This window comes from Agelaius tricolor, unplaced genomic scaffold (genome assembly GCF_023055355.1).
Source record: "Agelaius tricolor isolate 1412-34295 unplaced genomic scaffold, bAgeTri1.0.p SCAF_5, whole genome shotgun sequence".
Taxonomy (NCBI): domain Eukaryota; kingdom Metazoa; phylum Chordata; class Aves; order Passeriformes; family Icteridae; genus Agelaius; species Agelaius tricolor.
Window position 1 is genome coordinate 22,826,227 of NW_027269265.1, and position 18,774 is coordinate 22,845,000.

The window sequence follows — 18,774 nt, forward strand, 5'->3', positions numbered from 1 at the left end:
AGAGGATAAAACTCATGGTAAAATTATGGATGGACAGGCCACCTGTATTTGAGACTGATGAACAGGCCTCATTACTACATCCATTCACAGGGTCTGATTTTGACTAGCCTAAATATCCTAGCAAAGGGGGATGAAAGAAAGTGGCCTTTGCATAGCATTATAGCAGGCAGGGCAGGGGGACATGTTGGAAGAAATAATCAAATGTTCTAAAATCCTGAAAGACAGAAGAAAGCCCATTGTCTCTTAGACTGATTCTATTGTGCCCTTAGTAACACACTACTGGTTCTGTCCTCATGTAAAACTCACTCTCTTTCAGAGCCCAACTTCCTTGAAGTAACTGTGTTCTCAATATTCATTCCTGTGTAAAGCTGGGAAATATGAACATAAAAGCACCCAAACCAGAACTTCTTCCCCAAATTTTTCCTGAAGCAACACAACCACATTTTGCCACATAGAGTATGGGCAAACTCCAAATGCTTTTGGAGTGTATCAAATTTCTTTCTCTAGTGGATTTAAGTGTAAGATTTTGTATTTTAAATTACCAATGAATCACATCCCTTCCTGCCCTCTGCAGAAGTGTAGAATTTCCCCTTAATTTGACACAAGTATGTGCTACATTCACAGAGCATAAAACTACATTGTTCCTGCTTTTTGTTTCCTTTAGGAGTTAAACTCTTACAAATTCAATTTTAGAAAAATGAAGTCCCCACTACTTAAGCTCTTTAATGCATTTCTGTTGCAGAAAGCTGAGATCTTACCATGCTTCTCAACTGAGCCACATTTGTCCTGCCTCCTCCTTCATGTTAACACACGGGTTTGTACAGCTCAGATTGAGGAGCTGGTCTGGGTTAAAAATTCCAAAAGGTTAGCTTAATTCAAACTGACCATATGCAGGATTATTGGCAGTCCAGCTGAACACAAACACTTGTACATGGCATATGACTTGCAGCAGTTGGGAAAGTTGTGAAACCATTAGCAATGTCAAAGGGTTTCTTAAAAACATTCATATATGGGGTATTTTTCTTGGAAAATGTCCCCATTTGTGTAGATAAATGATGACATGGTTGAGACAGAATGAGATAGAAAGACATAAGTTACTGAACTGAAAAACATGATGCTGTCAAACTAATACCTGCTTGAAACAAAACCCATCCAATGACAGATCTGAGAAGCATAATAAATTTAATTCCAAGAATAGGCTAAGGGTTGACCTGATCTAATTGTAAGTGGGGGGAAAATTAATCGTGGAAAGTTCTTTAATCTAGCTTTAAAAGAATATAAGACAAGATTATTCTTGGTATCTGAAACTAGACAAATTTCACTTAGCTGTAAAGACATTTTTAAACAGCCAGAACCAGCCATTGGGACCACTTGTCATGAGGCATGCTGGTTATTTTACACAATGTCTCTAAATCAAGGTTTTATGTCTCTCTAGAAGATGTTGATGTTGAGAAACTGCCCAGACAAGTGCAGGAGTTGCTAGGTGGATTTTAGCTTTTAATGCAGTTAGGCCTAAAGCATGAGTGGCATGGGTCTGCCTTAAAATCTGTTGAGAGTTCTCGTGGTTCTCTAAGAGCTGTAAAAAACAAGACAAGCATTCCAAGACAGCTTCTGCTTTGCCTAAGATGTTCACTAAGTGTTTGAGCTGTTTGTCCAGTACTTGTTTATCCCCAATAAGCTTCAATTGTGACAAGTAATACATGGCTTTCATAAGGCAATTTCTTATACATTATAGTAATCCTGCTATGAAAAATTACACATTTTTGCCAGAGGATGTATGTTTTATCTACCAGAAAGCATAAAGCATATACAAGGAAAGGCTAAAGGCAAATGCTGTGCAGTGCACAAATCTTAAACAGGAAAAGTGGTCAGTTAAATTTGTCCATGTCTTGAATTCAGTAATCTTTGTGTTGGTTAGAGGTGAAAAAAATGAGATTTAATTTTATTTAAAATCTCTTTCACTGTTTTGAAATTTAGTTCGAGCTTCATAGAGCAAGTTGCCAATGAGAACAAATACTATAAATTCATCACATCATGGTTACAAAAGGGTGAAGAGATGTGCTTGTCAATCAGTCAAGCCCAATACGTTTGCCTTGTATCAAGGTTTGCCTACACTACTACAGTACTCATTTTCAGTGTGGGTGCACTGAAGTCAAGCTGAGAACTCTGCTGTAACACAAGCTCATAAACAAGAGAGCTTTTGAAAAACTGTTCTTCCAATTTCTCACATATTCTGGCTAACTAAACATGGCTCTAGTTTTGGCAGATAAAACAAATCCATCATTTCATTCAGACTCTTTCATAATACTGGGGAAAACATTGTTCTATTCTTCTCCATTACATGTTCATTTATTACTTTATTGCCTACTGAAGGCTTCTCAAAGGCCCACACTGTTGTTCTCCAGCTCCCTCTGATTTGCATCATTGCAGGCTGTGTTCAAAAACTGATCACCTGTTCCTTCTGCAACATCTCTCAAAAATCAACCTTGCTTTCCTACTACAACTTACTGCCCCTTGGCTCACAGCAAGGAAAAACTATATTGCCTTTTCTCTAAAGGGATCACACCAGCCTTCTCATCCTCCTGGATTCTATCTTTTCATAAGGATGACCCAGGAAAAAGTATGTTCACCTCATCAGGAAAGGCAAAGAACTTGGGAAAAGATACTTTACATGTATTGAATATTTTTTAGAGTTTTGTTTACTCTAACATGAAACTATTGAATAGTCTGGCTGAATTCAGTGAGGTATCTTTTGAAAACACTTTCTGAAACAACTCATTGTAGGAGCAAAAGTCCTTGATGATACTGTTAATCTTTAGGAAGCCCAAGTCATACTTAATAATCTGAAAGGCCACACTAGCACAGCTTGGGGAGAGAGGAGACAGCAACCATCAAAGTAATTTGTGGTCTCAGTTTCAAGTACCTGACTGAAGAAGCAGTCCCTGAATCCTGGCAGATGCAGATTTCCCTTATAGAGCTCCAGTGAGGCACCCATGAGGGCTGCAGCAAGGCTGGCCCAGACCACAGGTGCAGGACTTGTCAGGTGGAAGCCTCTTGGAAAAGTCCTTGTCCAGGCTTGAGAGAGAATGTCCTCCTACACACAAAGAGCTGCTACCTTTGACTGGCCTTGAAGACAGGTTTGAAACAGAGAAAGGAGTCACTAAACTCAAAGAGTAAAACATTCTTAATAGAACCACAATAAAGATTATACAGCAGTTCCAGAGACTGATGCAAGGTTGTAGCAGGGGGCAAAAAACAACCCCACAGAGTCTACTGGAGGCAAAGAGCATTTAGAGACAGGACTTAAGTCCAAAAAGTATCGAAGAGTGTAAACAGTGAGGAAGGAACTGGGCAACATGAGAGAGTACTAGGGAGAAAAAAAAATTAGAAAATAGTTTCAACTGTGTAACAATGAAAATTTCACTGGTAGTAGAAGGAATTTACCGGCACAACTGTTGTCCAGAAGTGAACAGAGGTTTGCTTATGCAAGCAAAGCAAACTGAAGAGAACAAAAAGAATGGAATAAACCCAAGAAGCTTTTCCACCTCTGACTGTTGTTATCTCACAACCTGGAATATTGGGTAAACTTAGGAGATTTGTAGCTACCGTCGCAAAACACACACAGAAAACAGAGGACCAACACCTCCTCACAAAATCAGTGGTATGCCACTGTTAAGAAACAGTTTTCCATGCTTAGGCTTCCCCTTTAAGGCACATTTAAGTATGGGACATTTTTTTCTTCCCTAATGATAGGAGAAGGAAGTGAAGGAGGTCAGAGTCCTATAGACCTCTCTGCACTCCCTATGGTCTAGTTTAGGAGACTTAAAAGGATTCAGATTAACTGGGGTGGCTTTGTTGATTACACATAGAGAGGAAAATGACCCCATGTGGTAAGTGTTTCCAGGACAGCTGCTCCGTTGGTGAAACACTGCTGCATTCCAGAAATAAACTCCTACAGTCAAATTAGCAGCTCGAGTCCTCTCCACAGAAATGTGCCTTGACTAAAGTTGCAGCGTTTCCCAGATGAATGGGAAACCAGCAGCAAAAATTCCTGCTTAGCTCCGCTTTTAAATAGAAAATGATACAAAAAGATGTTTGTACAATATCAAATCATTCTTCATAGTCACATAATTGCCCCACATTATTGATGGGCTCCAAAAAATAAAAGGAAGTTTGGAATATTTCTGGGTGGGTTGGAGAGCTAAACCTAGCATGGTTCCCCAACACTTCAAGCCTGTCACAAGTTTTCCAGGTCTGAGGGCCTATCAAGACTTCAATGTGAAAAATTTTGGGTTGATTCCCATGCTCGTCAGTACCCACCAGTGCAAAGAACTGAAATATGCGAAAGATTACAATCTACACGTGAAGCAGGATAGGAGGCACTGCTGCCCCTTGCCTTACCTCTTCTAGCTCCCAAAAAGTAAAGCACAGCTGTCCTCTCACTGCAGAGGTGAGTTGTGGCCCATGAAAGTAAATGTGCTCAGAAGCCTGAAGTCATTTCACATCTTACTGAAGACATACAGCAGCAAAATTACATGAAACTACATGAACTTCCAAGCTTACACAGGTTTACAATTACAAATTTACAGATGGCAGCTTTGGTAACAGCCCAAGAAATCCGGGGGGGGGGGGGGGGGAAACAGCCAAAGACCAAAGCACAGTTTTCAGCAAATAAGAAGGCACATTTTCAGTACTCCGGGCTCACAGGATAGGTGTTGTACAAGTGTACAAGAAGCTTCACCATATAACCACTGAGTGCAAGATATTTGTGGTCCTTCCTCTTTCTCACACTGTACTCTCATCTTAAAAGCAAAATATCTTCTTCTCCAAATTCCTCCTCTGTCAGGTAAAACCTGGAAGGTGTTCCCATTGCTGCACTGCAGAAAGAAGGTACAGAGGGCATATCACTCCCTCTGACTCACAGATGGGGAAGTCAAAGCCAGAAGCCATTGACAAAGTTACAAGGAGTGAGTACCAGCAAGACAAGGGCCCTGCTGGCTGTTCTAATGCAGTGACCATTTGCTTCAAGAAACCTTTGCCAGCTGATGATACAGCAATGCAAAGCTTCTCTGCCTCAACACGCCACCAAACCAAAACCCATCAGGTGACGAAACCTTCTGCAGAGCTCAGCATTACAGAGCAAAGGATGGGATACATGGAAACAAACTCACAGCTGCTGCATAATGTGGCCTTAAGCATAAATACCTGAAAGGGTCCTCTAACCCACTGCCTCTTTCCCTTTGGGCCTAACTTCTGCCCTGAAAACGTTACCTCAAGAACTATGCAGTCAGTGGGAAGGAGCACAGTACCATACAGAAAGGGTAAATTCAGGAAGAGTAATTTCTGCTTAGATCAGTCTTGCTCCATGGCTGCAATCTTCTCTTCACTGCTACTTTTAAATTGGCATAGTTTTCTATCCTAGGGACTTCAGCAGCTTTAGAAACACTACCAACAGCGGGAGAAAAACATTCAGGGTAAGCAAGATTGGGTATCCCAAAATGTAGATTCTACATATCTATAACAGAGTATCATATAAACAACTAACTGCAGAAAGTGACAACACTTAATTCAGTTGCAAGAAAAGTTATTAGCAGAGCTATGCCGGGTCAAGTTGTCACTTTGTCCCATATTCTGCCTCTGATATCAAACACTACTATGTGCTCAGGGAAAGACTATAAGAAAGGAGTGTTTTCCCCCTGTTCTTAACCTTGTTGAACCTTTGCAGACCTCATCATCAGTATGTTGGCAGCCTGTGGCTTAGACAGCTCCCTCTAGACCATAACATGTACTTGCCACTATTGAGTCCGCATGTCTACTAAATGCCTTTATGGGGATATCTTTTTGAATCCATCCATAACTTTGTCACTGAATGACACAGGAAAAAACCCAAAACTAATTTTATGTGATACAGTATTTTATTTGTTTTATTTAAAGCACTTCTTTATAAAAAGAAAGATGACTACCTCATTGAAGAAAGTAAGGAAAAGAATCAGGTATGTAAAGATACTGAGAACATGTAGCAGAGCTCTCTTCTCAGCTAAGAAAGTGGAGGTGCTAATTTTGCAAAGCAAAGAATTAGACGAGTGTTACACAGGAAAATAGAGGCCTATGCTCTTTTTGGTATCTTTTTGTTAAGTCCATATCAAGCGAAGTCACCTGTACTCCCAAGAAGCCACACTTTCAGCAATATATTACCACAAATTCCCATCTCAGCTGCCCTCATCTTTCCTCTAGCCACAGACTTCCTGACTGACTCTACCCCTAGTAGTTTCTTGTTTTGAATCAAATTGGAAGCTCTTTCAGACAGAAGCTGTCTCATGGCTAAATGCAGCAGCCCCAGCTGTAGGGAATGCATCATGATACAAACAAGAACAAAACAGAAGCAACATCCAAAGCTGCCAGTAGAACTCATCACTATAGTCTGAGAGCTAGTTAAGAAGAAGTAGAACAGTCACAGCATGAGATTTATTAAGCAGTAGATAATTTTACATTACATAACATATGATGTTGCATACTATATTAAATTCATTATTTTGAGCCTTGAATGTTCAGCTACTGATCAAGTCCCAAAAGAAACATAATTATATATTCTATTATGCATTGGTGGTTATTAATACCATCTCTTTTTTAAAAAAAGAATATAGCTGGCATTACTTTTTAGTTGTTCCCTGAAATCTTGTGGTATAGACACTTTTCTTCTTTAAAAAAAAACCTGCAATTTTTCTCATCATCTCGTTTCACATGGTTGAGATGTAAAGTCAAACATCAAGTGCTGCAATAAAGTTGTTGGCAACATCAAAGAGGATGAAGTATAGAAATGATATGTAGGGTAATTAAATGGCTCTGTATTTTATTTGCATATCTCTATATATAAGCTGGCCTGACTCAACAAAGAAGCATTTCACAGTAGCTTTTTGGCCCTCCTAGCTTTGTGCAAGATTTTGCAATGTGCTTCAAGTGGCCCCAAGATTTCTTGGCCTTCTGACCTTGCAATGGGAAGCTGCAGAGACCTGCCTGAGATTCATCAAAACACAACGCATCCAAAAAGAGAAATGGTGCAGAACCTGTTGAAGTACAAAGCAGAGACAAAAGGATATAGGGAGCATCATGAGCAATCTCCTCATTTATTTCTACAGGTGAGAGTCCAAAACTTGTAGTTACCAGCAGCAGTCCAGCATACGGTGTGAGCCAAGCCCAGTTCATCAGCTGCTTGCAGCTGATGCCTCAGGGGCAACAGTGCAAGGGCTTCCCCAGCCCACTGTGCTACTGGACAACTGAGAGCCCAGACACAATCAGGGCCTCCACTTCTCACAGGCCCATGGTTGTAGAAGCACCCAACAGAAGCTCAGGGCTGACACTCTGCAGTGCTGTGCTCCTTGAAAAAGTTTTGAGCTCACACAGGGGTGGTGCAGCTGAGTGACGGGAAGCACTGCTCCTCCAGCAGCCCCTGCACCAGGTGGGTGTTTCTCCTCCTGCCACCGAGGCCAGAAAGAAATAGCTGACTTCTCAGGGCATGTGCTTCAGTGCAAAGGAGGTGGGATGTTTCATCATCCACTTCCCATCAGCCCACACAAGTGGGCTGGCTCCTGGCTAGGAGGTGGCATTGGGATTACAGGATAAAAAGCACTTGGACCACCCTGGTTCAACAAGTTGGTCAAGCAAGACCAGTTGAGTGGAGACTGCCAATTGACCAGAAAGGTGAAGGGACGGAAAGGGAGGGGAGAGATGGATATCCTGTGACATGACAGCCTGAGACTTTGTAGAATCACAGAACAGTTTGGGTTGGAAAGGACCTTAAAGACCATCTAATCCAACCAACACGTCAGACCAAGACACTGGCAGCAAAGATTCAGCGTGGCATTTCACAAGCTACCATTTGCAGCCAATCTCCATTAAGCACTATAAAATACAAACAGGTTCTGAGCTACTGCTGCTCAGTCACCTCTCCCTGGGAGCAGACAAACAAATGGCAAACTCAACATGTCTGGCATGGTATTTTTCTGGAATGAGTTAGCAACAGTGCAGCTCTTCCTTTGCACTAGCCTAGGCAAACAGAGGTTGTTGCTGGTACAAAGTGCCTCAAAGTGGCAGGAACAGCATTATCACTTCAGTGCTGTTTCCTGAAGGATCAATAAGCCAAGACAATCAATTCTTCTGGCTAGTCCTTATTCCCCAGGAGAAGATGTGACTCTCATCCCCCATCATTTAACTCTTCACAAACATAGCAGCAGCCCCATTAATTCTGTCCTCCTTAAACACACATTTCCCAAACCCATGTGCCAGGAGAGATTACAGAGCTAGAACTGCTGTATCCAGGTCAACATGGTATTACCAAGAGGTATGGCCCATCACTTCAGCACAGTAGTAACATGTCTATAAATACTTGGAGCACATGGAAGCATCCTCACATCTGATTTCTTTCTACAGGACAGAGAGCCCAAAGAAACTGTAGCTCTCTATCCCCAACTACTTCTCTGTGCAGGGAGTGTAAGGCAGAGCACCAGCTGACACTCACAGAAAGGGCTGCACAGGCAGTAGATGGCATAAACAGTCATTACAGAGAGTCACAAGAGTAGAGCCTATTTAGAGATACACAAAAGTGAGGTTCAATCCTATGCAGCAAAAAGAGAGTAAGAAGGATGGGAAGAAAAGTCAGGAAGAACAGAAGGATCTGCAATGTGAAAAAGAGAATAGAGATTATGGGGGGCAAAACAGGACCATACTCAAAGCTTGCAGTAACACAGAGCATTTTGCTGGGATTATGCAATTCTCCACAGAGAATTGAGAATGGGGAAGGAGGAACCCAGTTAAGAGATGGGCAAAAGACATCTTATCAGTGAAGAGGCTCACCTTGAACTGAACAGGGAGCCTGTTAGAGCTAGAATGGAAGAACAGCAGTGATACAAACATCTTGGTCTAAAGATTGGCATGAACATGCTTAAAGCTGTACACAGCAGTTTCCACCTAAAAAGCAGTGGGACTTGAGATAGGCTCCTCGAATGTCTTTCTGAGCACTAGAGAGAATGCTGATGCAAGCAATCTCTTCCTAGCCAATGTGGCACTCAGAAAATCCTTGTCTCCCTCTTCCATGCAAAGATAGCATTCACCAATATTTATAACTTGAGTGTTACCACACTCTCAGTGCTACAGACTGTAGATCAAAAAAAGTATCACTGAGAAAATCCTATTCACATGAGCTCTTCACCAATCTACTTGAGTTCACATCCCCAACAGGGAAAGGTTGGAACCCCCTGTACCAGGCCATGGGGACATGATGCCACAGGAAAGAATTTCTTATTTAAAGGGAAGAAGTAGAAAAATCTGCCAGTGACAATAACTGCAATTTTAAAAAGTCCAAGAAGGCTGTGGGGAAAAAAAAAGGTCTAAGGATGAATAAAAAAGCAAACAAAAAGAAAGGCAAGCCTGGCGGCAGACATACCCTCTTCTCACCCAGAAAGTTACCCTCTAGGTCCTGTGAGCTTTAAGGGGATGTGAATTAAATGCCTGTTTTAGTACACAGCTACCAGTCATTTGTTCAGGCCTACTACAAAGAGGTGATCACAGAAGACTGGGGGAAGAACTTGTGGAGTACATTTCCTGCTGATCCAGCAAACACAATTACGAAGAAAAAGAGAATCCATTCTGAGAGCAGTGTGAAACTCTTGTGAGCAGGATCATTCGCATCTCACATGGTTGGGGGAAAGGAAAGGGCAGCAACTCCTTAATGAATAAAAATAGCCACTTATGCTTCCTTCTCATATATGCTGGGCATATGCTCTCCAGTATCCAAACAGCAAGATTTAGTTGTAAGATTTATCCCTCCAAAAAAAGAAATTTCCCCTGAAGGTGCAGCACTTTTTCTAGAGATTTTCAAGAGTGCTGAGACTTTGGAACTGTTGTTACTTTGAAGACATAATGTCAATTAAACTATGTATTTTAAAGTTTTATACTTGCAGTATTTCCTTCCTTGAAATTCTTATGCTACTATATTTTTTAAAGTAGTTGTAGCATGCAAGAACAAAGTAGCTTTCTTGGGAAAGTTGAAGAACACTTTTCAGTTTCCCAGTTCTTCATCAAAATGTATATATCCCAGGCAAAGCTTCACTGAAATGCAGCCACCTTCAGGGTAAACAGTAGCAAGTCATTCGTAAGATTCAGCATAGCACTGGAAAGGACAAAAAGAGAAGAAGGAAGTGTATTCTGCCTGAAAGGTCGGCAGGGAAAATCTAAGTATGAACTGGCCACAGCAGAATAGTGCAGGAGAGGAAAAGGTTGAGGCAAAAAGAAAGGAAACCACGACAGGAAGGAGAAGGCAGGAAAGAAATGTTACACAGTTTTCAGCTCAGCCACAAAAAGCTTTTGTTTCAAAGTGATCTGCGGTATATTCCAGTGATTAGGGAAAGAACACAGTTAATATGTATTTCAAATGCATTTAATAAAGTACACCCTAGCTGATGGTGCTCTCCTCAGCAGGTCCAGGCACAGAGCACAAAGAGAAAGGGGCCTCAGGCATTCACATCAGGTCGCAGTTTTAAATAATTTTAAAACTAGGGCAAGATGCCAAATCTTACCTCAAGGTGCTACATCCAAATAGACATGTCAGCAAAAATGCCAAGTTTGGTGCATACAGGATGACCATTGATACACATGGCTCCAGATGAAACAGTGACTTTTTTAATAAGAATTTACCACTTTTGGGCAATAAACCTGGAGCTTCATCTCAGCAAGGGTCACTAAGACTAAACTCAGACCTAGTGTATAGGACAACACCACTGAATGTTACACGAGAAGTACGTTAGTCTTCTATTTCCTAGTTATGCCAAAATCAGAAAACCTTATTGGTGGCTAGTACAAAATGTATTAAAAAAACTGTAACCAAACAAGCCAAAACCCCTACCAAACAACAACAACAAATAAAGTGAAGGGGAGCAACTCTTGTTCCCAGCACAAACCCTCTTGTTTTCAACTATGCACCTATGCATAGTTGAAAACAAGGGGGTGATTCACAGTTTTTCCCACGGGCAAATCAGCCACTTGGGATTTATATAGGATTGTTCTTTGCAGATCTTGGAGTTATTTTGATGGCAGTCACATATCATTTTACAAATAGGGAAACTGAGGAACACAGAGAACTGACACGGCCATGTGTCAGAAAACAACAGGTTTCCATCCCCATTCCTTTCCAGGGCCTCTTTTCAGAAGAGAGGCAGGATCATGGCACAGTCTTGATTTTGTGCAGTTCACCTGCTGCAGACAAATTTTCTGAGTCCCAGCTCAGAGCAAAAATGCTTACTGCTGGCTAGTTCACAGCACACCAGCCCTTAGCAGCACAGAGGTCCTGGGCTTGCTCTTTTGCAGCAACAGAAAGGTCTACTCAAGCTGCCCATGCATGTATGATGAACTCATCACAAAAGCAATCAGCCATTAATTTGGTCAATCATTCCTGTCACAGCAAATACAGTTCTTCAACTAGACTGTTTGATGCAAGACTCCAGCTAAACTGAAGGAGAAAAAATACCTCAAAAGGTACCAATCTGCAGAACAGAAGGAGGACAATTTGGATATTGACCCATCCATACTTCCTTTTTATTTTTTTTCTTTTTTAAAGAAAAGGTGACCCAAGAGTTAAGTAGAAACAAAAATAAAAAGCATTAGAAAATTAAATTATGTCTTCCAGGCATTAATAATAAAAAGGCAACCCACCCTCCAATCCTTCTCATTTAGAGGAGTATTTATTTGGAGTTTGTTAGGCGGCTGCATGCACTGCATGCATCCTGCTTCACTGAAGAAGAGCCTTTTTGAAGCATCACTTGACTTTGTTTTAAATATCTTGCTACAGTTTCCATTTTAGCTCGTGAGATGATTATTTTCTCTCAAACTGAAGTTATACAGCAGTTGAAAATGCTGATGGCTTAACTGGTTTCCTTTTTTTTTTCCCTCTCCACAGCAGCCCTGAGGGGTTTTAACTCTTTCTTGCAGCACTGAAATCCTGCTTTTGGAGTTCAATGTTTAACTCTCGCTGGGAGACTCATAAATATTCGGAGTCACTCTCTCCCTCTCTGTTTGATTAGGAAATGAGCCTTTAACTCAATGTAATCCCCAAGCCATTAACAAAAAAGCCCTCAACAGCTCCACTATTAGAATTTCACTCCTAGCCCACAGAGGATTGAATTAGATTAACATAACTACCCGCAATCTGAGTTTATTTTCTGTGCCAGATAGAAATGTGTCTTCAGGAAAGGAAAAGAAGAGAGCTGGAGAGCAAGCACAGCATAATGAAATGTAAAAATAGATGAGAAATAGATGGACAGATGTACAGGTAAAGCGATAAAAAAGGTAAGAGAGAGAGAAAGCTACACAGTCTTTAATAACTGGCTGCTGGCTTTGGGGGGTTTATGCAGAAGGCCCCTCAAAACACAGAATTGTTTCAGAAAGAGTATTTTTATTCTGCTTGTGTTTACTTCATATTCTCAGGGATTTACAGTGAGGCACCTGAGCATGCTGTACTCCAGACACCTGTGCAGCAGATCTGGCACAGGTTTTATTTATAATTCCCTAGAGATGTCATACTCAGCAATGAAAGGAGAGGCATGGAAAAGAGAATCTGCATGTCAATCATTACTTTACAGTCAAAGAAACAAATAAACTGGGATAAAACAAAAGATGTTTGTTGGGTTTTTAAGGAATGAAAAAAACCCCATGCAATAGCATATGTACAGTAAGACAGTTCAGAGGTTGATAGGTGCTTAGTCCACAAAACGTGAATCATTAGTGAAGCAGAAACTAAATAACAAACTCTTTCTGCTACATAATGCATTGGCCTTCCCTTTAACCACAGGTAATGCCTTCCCTCCAAATAATAGTGGTCCTATAAAGCATTGATCATTATCCCAATGGACAGTAGGTGCTTGGTTATTTTTCTTCCAAAGCAGTAATAACAAGATATGTCAGGTAACAGGGCAAAATATTCACATGTGGGTGAAAGAGAAGAATAAAGTCCAGCAATTAGGTGGACACAACTATAGAATAGTCCAAATAAATTTTTAATACTGAACCTTTTATAGCTTTGTACTCAGAAAACTTCTTTAATTTCTCAGATTTCTGCAAAAATGTATGGTAAATGGGGTGGGGGGGGGTTGCAGTAATTTCCAAGCACAATCATGCTAATACTGGTTTTGTGTAGGGAAGAAAATAATTCTTTTTTCAGCAATGTATCTTGGTTTTTAATTCTTAGTGGGACCTCAGACCAGCTATGTGATAGATTCTTTGTTGGTTACAGAGTCAGCAATTTTAGTCCTTTAATGCTTTTCAGAAAAATCTGCTTCTTTTATTACAAAATAACATTGCATTATTAGAGAGAAGCAATAAATGTAATATCATGGCAAAACAAACAGAAAAAGACTTAAATAATTTAAATATGTTCATTTTTAAGTAAAGCAGAAAGCTTTAATAATCAAAATGAAGCTTCATATGATGACAACAATCACGGTTTTATTTGTGAGAAAAAAGGTTCATAGCAGGGAATGTGTTGTAATGATCTTTTGAGGCATTATTTGGGCATATTATTTCACCTTATTTATATATTCACCTTATCTATATCCTCATAAAAGCCTTCCTTATATCAGAATTCTAGCTGAATGCTGGAGTATTCATATCAATGGTTAAAAACTTAGAGAGCATTAATATGTAGTCAATATTTTAATATTCCTAGTACTTAAGCTCAATGTTCTAAGCATGATAAAATGTATTTTGAAGAAATGCAAAATAAAGAACTAAAGAAGAAGCCTATTAGTCACCCTTCTATAGTCATTCCAAGAAATTTGTCTCTCAAGTATTTCTCAAAATCTGATGTTTTAACTGTGAGGCAGCTCAGGTTTTATTTTTCTGTTTCTATTAGACATTTTTCCCTCCAAATTATTTTAAGTTTAGCTTCATTTCATATTTTGTTACCTTCAAAAATGATACATTTTGGGGGTAAAAAAGTTTTCTAGAACATATATTTAGTGAGAAAATTATGCTAAAAACTTGACATACTAAAATTAAAATAGTAATATTGAGATTTTGGTGGGTAGATACAGCAAGGTTACTTTCCTATGCTTAGAAATAAATATTAACCCTAAATTTTGTAAAAAGATGTAACACAAACCTCTGAAGCAAGACTGAAACAAGAAAAGCCTCCAATATTTTGACAAAAAATATACTAAAAGCTATTAACAAAAAAAATTCAGAGTAATTATTTTTCTCCCTCTCTTCATATTTCTACTGAAAGCTATTAATAAAAAAAAAATCTGACTAATCATTGTTCTCCCTCTCTTCAAATTTCTGTTAATAAAAATATTCCAGAAATATATAATTCATCAAACATTTTACATCTTGGCTGCTTTAAAGCAAACATCTCATTGGTGATGAGAGAGTAAGTTCCTTCTTTGATTATCACTGTGCCAACTTTGCAAAGACTTGCACCCCTCTTTTGTCACTGAAGATTCTTCAGTTTCTTTGGGACTTTTAAAATTAAAGAAACATCAACTGCTTCATGCTAAATGCCTTCAGTAAAAGCAAAATTTCATTGCATGTTTCTGATAAGAAAAGATTTGATTTGCAGATGGGGGGGGTATTGGTTTTGGGTTTTTTAATAGAGGGAAGGTTGTCACTTAGTTCTTTTAAGACAGGACTGCTAAAGTTCCCAGGTTTGCCTTTACCAGCATGGGATAAATAGCACCTGTCCTTGGTAAGCCCTTAAACAGAGTTACGTTATACATTGACCTTTTTGGAATGCCAGCAAACCTGACTGTTTCTATTCCCAAAACAAAACTGTTCCACTCAAACTTTCATTTACTTATTTCCAGAGGAAAAAGCCACACTCAAATAGTGAAACCGCCAGATTTCTACAAAGTTCTGAACCAACTCCTCTCCTTGTGGGTCGCACTGACCTTCCTCTGACAGAGTGAAAAACAAAAAAATATTACCTTTAACTGTATTGAGATGCTGCCATAATTTTTAGACCAGATAAAAGGATTTGTGCAGAGCAATGCTTGGATTAAAAAAATAAAAATAAAAAAGAAACAAAACACAAGCCCATAAACGCAATAAAAGATAGAAGTTCGCTACTTACATGCTGCAGGCTGAGAGATGAGGCTTGAGGCTGGAGTAGAATTTCCCTTGCCCTCAGGTGTTTCTAATTGCTGATTAAATATCTTTTGGTTCTGCCTGCACCAGCCGACAGTCCCCTCTGCGTCTCTGCCTCTCTTTGTGACTAGGACACAGTACTCCGAGTCCCAACCTATAAATAGATCCCAGCTCTGTGATTGATATAACAGGCAGCTGACAAAAAAAAAAAAAAAAAAAAAAAAAAGAAAAGAAAAAAAAAAGCAAGAAAGAAATAACCAGGTCTTAAGCAAGGCAGCAAAAGCTGGGCTTTTAACTCTGCACTGTGCCCAGGGAGGAGTCCCCCACAGTCACCCGTGGGCATCAGAAAGAGAAAGTGCAAGGCAATTACTTTCCCAGCAGCATTACAGCAACTTGAGGCATGTAAAGTGAATGAACAAAATTCACTGCACAAAGAAGGAGAGGCAAAACACAACTAGCAGATTGCATCCAACTCTTTTGCAATTTAACAAAAATAAATTCCATTTTCAAAACAGGCTGGGAATTCTGACAGAACGAGAGAGGAGTTCAGAGCTGAGTTCTGGGGGTTGGTCCAGGCATGCTTGTATTTCTGCTGCAGAATAAACCAGTGGGTAGGTTGGCAATTTAACAGCTCGGCAGTCTACTTAGGGTCTCTGCCCACAAACACTATTTGATGAGGCTGTTCCTGCAAACAAAACTGAAGGCAGTGATGGTACCTCCCTATTGACTCAGCAGAAGTTACTTAGCTCTCAAGGACCTGAAACCTCTTTTCTGCTTAAGTCCTTGGCTGTCAGGAGAAAGGGATGAGTTACAGATATCAACAAAGCTCTCTTACAGAGGCTGAGCTAGGAGCCCACCATCCAGAGAGTGACTTGAGAGAACACATCACAAATGCTTCTGGTCCTTATTACCTCACACAGAGGGAATGGTCCTAGATTTTCCCATATTTAGTCCCTACAGATTCTCCTGTTAGAGCCACAGTCAGGCAAGGCCAGTAATGTTTCCAGCAGGCAGCTGTTTCTCCAAGCCTTTGCCAGCTCCCAGACATTCATGATCTCCAGCAGAGCCTTAGTGGCTTGGGAGCTTCATAGCAAATGGAATCAAAGGCAAGGCAGCTAATGATGAAGACCAGTGGAAGAGTAGGGAAGAAGAGGGAGAATAGTAGGCAGAGAGAGGCAAAACAGATTTCATGACACTGCTGTCTTTGTCAACATCTCCTACAATGAACCCTTGTACCACGCTGCTTCTGCTGGAAAAAGTACCAGAGCAGACAGGGTACCAGACCCACCAGCCTTCTTTTCAACATATTGCAAGGCTTGCTGGAGCTGAGATGGTAAAGAAATGCTAAACTCAAAGAACAGGAGAAAATCCTCAGGCACCAAGCCCATGCTGAACTCCATGGTTCTTTGGCTCAGTGGCTAGCAGTACCTGAGCTATTTAAGCCAGTTTGGGCACGTCTACACCACACTGCAGCTGCTGCTGTTACTGGAGTAAAGAAAGTTAGTTCAACAAGAGCAGCTATCCCAAATCAAGGCAAGGACCCACCACATCAGAGCCAAGGTCTCATTCAATTTCAGCTATTGATTATATAGGAAGATAGAGTCCTTTCCTCTCTTTTGGCCAAATCCTTCTGCATGCTTAATTCACCTCGTGCCAGTGTCCTTTGTGTCTAAGCTGGTAGGACTTAGTCAAGGATTTTACAAAAAAACCACTGTGTTCACTGGAGAGGGATCTGGTGAAGCACTGGGCAAAGACTCATGAGGATTAGCCATTTCTCTCAGTTGAGCTACTGTCCTGTGTGAAGTCTGGCTTGTCACTTTAGCACAGCTGCATATCCCTCAGCTTCAAAAAAACCAGAGATAACAATACTTAACACTGTGCTTTAAAGCACTTTGATATCTACAGATGAAGACCTACAAATGAAGAGGGGGAAAAAGGTATCTGACAGGCTGAGCTCCAGCATGGAAACACAGCCTCAATTGCCTGCTGGAATCTGGTCCTTCACCTAGTCGAATCAGATCCCAGATCAAAAATTACCTGATAAACAATGAAAAATTTTATTTTTGCCCTCTCATTTGGGCTGGCTAGTACAAGATATTTTGGGCTTTAATACTGAGAGCTGTAAAACCTTTTACACTGCCATCAGAAGGAATTTTAGACACTCAGTACACAGAATAAGCAGGCTGAGGCATGGCAGATGGAGGTCCCAAAACCAAAATCCAAAAGTCACTTTTGAAAAACTCAGCTCTAACTGTCAGACTGATCTTTGCTGTTATATATTGCTGACATCTAAAATTCTCCAAATACTATTCTGTCAAGCTTTGTGTTGAATGGAAAGGCATCATCCCTGCCCAGTTTAGCCCATTGTCATGGGCTAAACTGATGCTCTGGGGAGAATGCCCATGATGTAGTCTAAACCACAAGAGCTTTTTGGGTATGTCTCAAGCACAGCTAGGAAGCTGTGCTAGGAAGTTCTATTCAGTTCTTAGGTCCATGTCCAGGGTTATCTCCAGCATCCCATTCTCTACACAGCAGAAGAGGTCCTGGGCATACACTAGTACCCCATTCTTCCACTTTCTGCTTGAAGGGTGAAGGGAGGAGGTCTTGACAGCACAGCACTGTTAACTAGCATGAATGAACTTTGAATGGAGTCAGAATGCCTCCATCCTTCCTCTCTGCCCTTAGACAGCAGGATGTATGACTTTAATTGCACCCCAGTGGGGTACCCAGCAATCTAGCGCAGATCTGCTTCAGATAAAACTTCAAACACAACTTCCCCACCCCCTCTGCCAGCACCCTTGTGCATAAACAGCACTTAATTCCAGACTCCAGACTCAGGGCAAGGCAGGGAAAGAATCCAAGAGTGGAGGCCATAAGACTGAATGCCCACTCAAAACACTGCACAAAGAAAGCCAGAAGATTTCAAAAGCAGATACATTAAAAACAAAAAAATGTACAAAGATAAAAATTAGTGACTTGTAGACTCTAGAAAGGCTCACCCCTTTCCTTGAGGTACCCAAGTACAATGTGGTCTTGAGGTACCTTTTACCCATTGTAAAGTGCAAGTGAAGTATTTTCTACTTGTTGCTTGGGAAGGTATTTTTTTTTAAATGCTTCCTGCTAGGGCCATTTTGATCATGCACCTGTATTTCAGTCTCAGATCCTCAATTCTACAGTGGAGGTAAAATTTCAGAGCTTATTTTCCTTCAGACACAGAGTTTGAGTCTTGCACATATAAACTGGGCAGAATTTGCTCAGCTGCATGCAAGTTATTATAGAGGAATGCAAAATATACTTTCCTTTTAAACACAAAACCAAAAATTCACAGATACCTTTTTTTAGATAGGGCCAAAGCAAAAACAGTTTAAGCTTGAAAATACTAGCCCAATCCATGTAATCTTCCAGTTGCCTCCACCTGTACATTAAACTACACAGATAATCTTTGTCCCTTCTCCTGTGTGCCTGAAATGGTACAAATCTGATTTACATGTTGTAAGTTTAGAGCTCAGAGTCACTTCCTGCTTTTATATCAGGAAATGCAGGTATAAATACAAGTATTAAAAGACAGACTGAAAGTCAGCTTTGCAGTTTCCAAGGCCAGTCACAAACTATGAAGACTAATTATAACACACAATAAAAAGTATCTTC

The 18,774-nt window shown here is 40.5% G+C and overlaps 1 protein-coding gene across 1 annotated transcript in view; it reads right to left on the reverse strand.

Annotated features, from left to right (window-relative positions):
• Window positions 1-16,182, reverse strand: part of ESRRB (estrogen related receptor beta) — a 128,533-nt gene extending 112,351 nt beyond the window's left edge. The window contains exon 1 of the mRNA XM_071426757.1: window positions 15,113-16,182. Within this exon, the coding sequence (XP_071282858.1) occupies window positions 15,113-15,114 (2 nt within the window). The 5' untranslated portion in view covers window positions 15,115-16,182. The remainder of the gene's footprint in view (window positions 1-15,112) is intronic.
• Window positions 16,183-18,774: the final 2,592 nt, after the last annotated feature.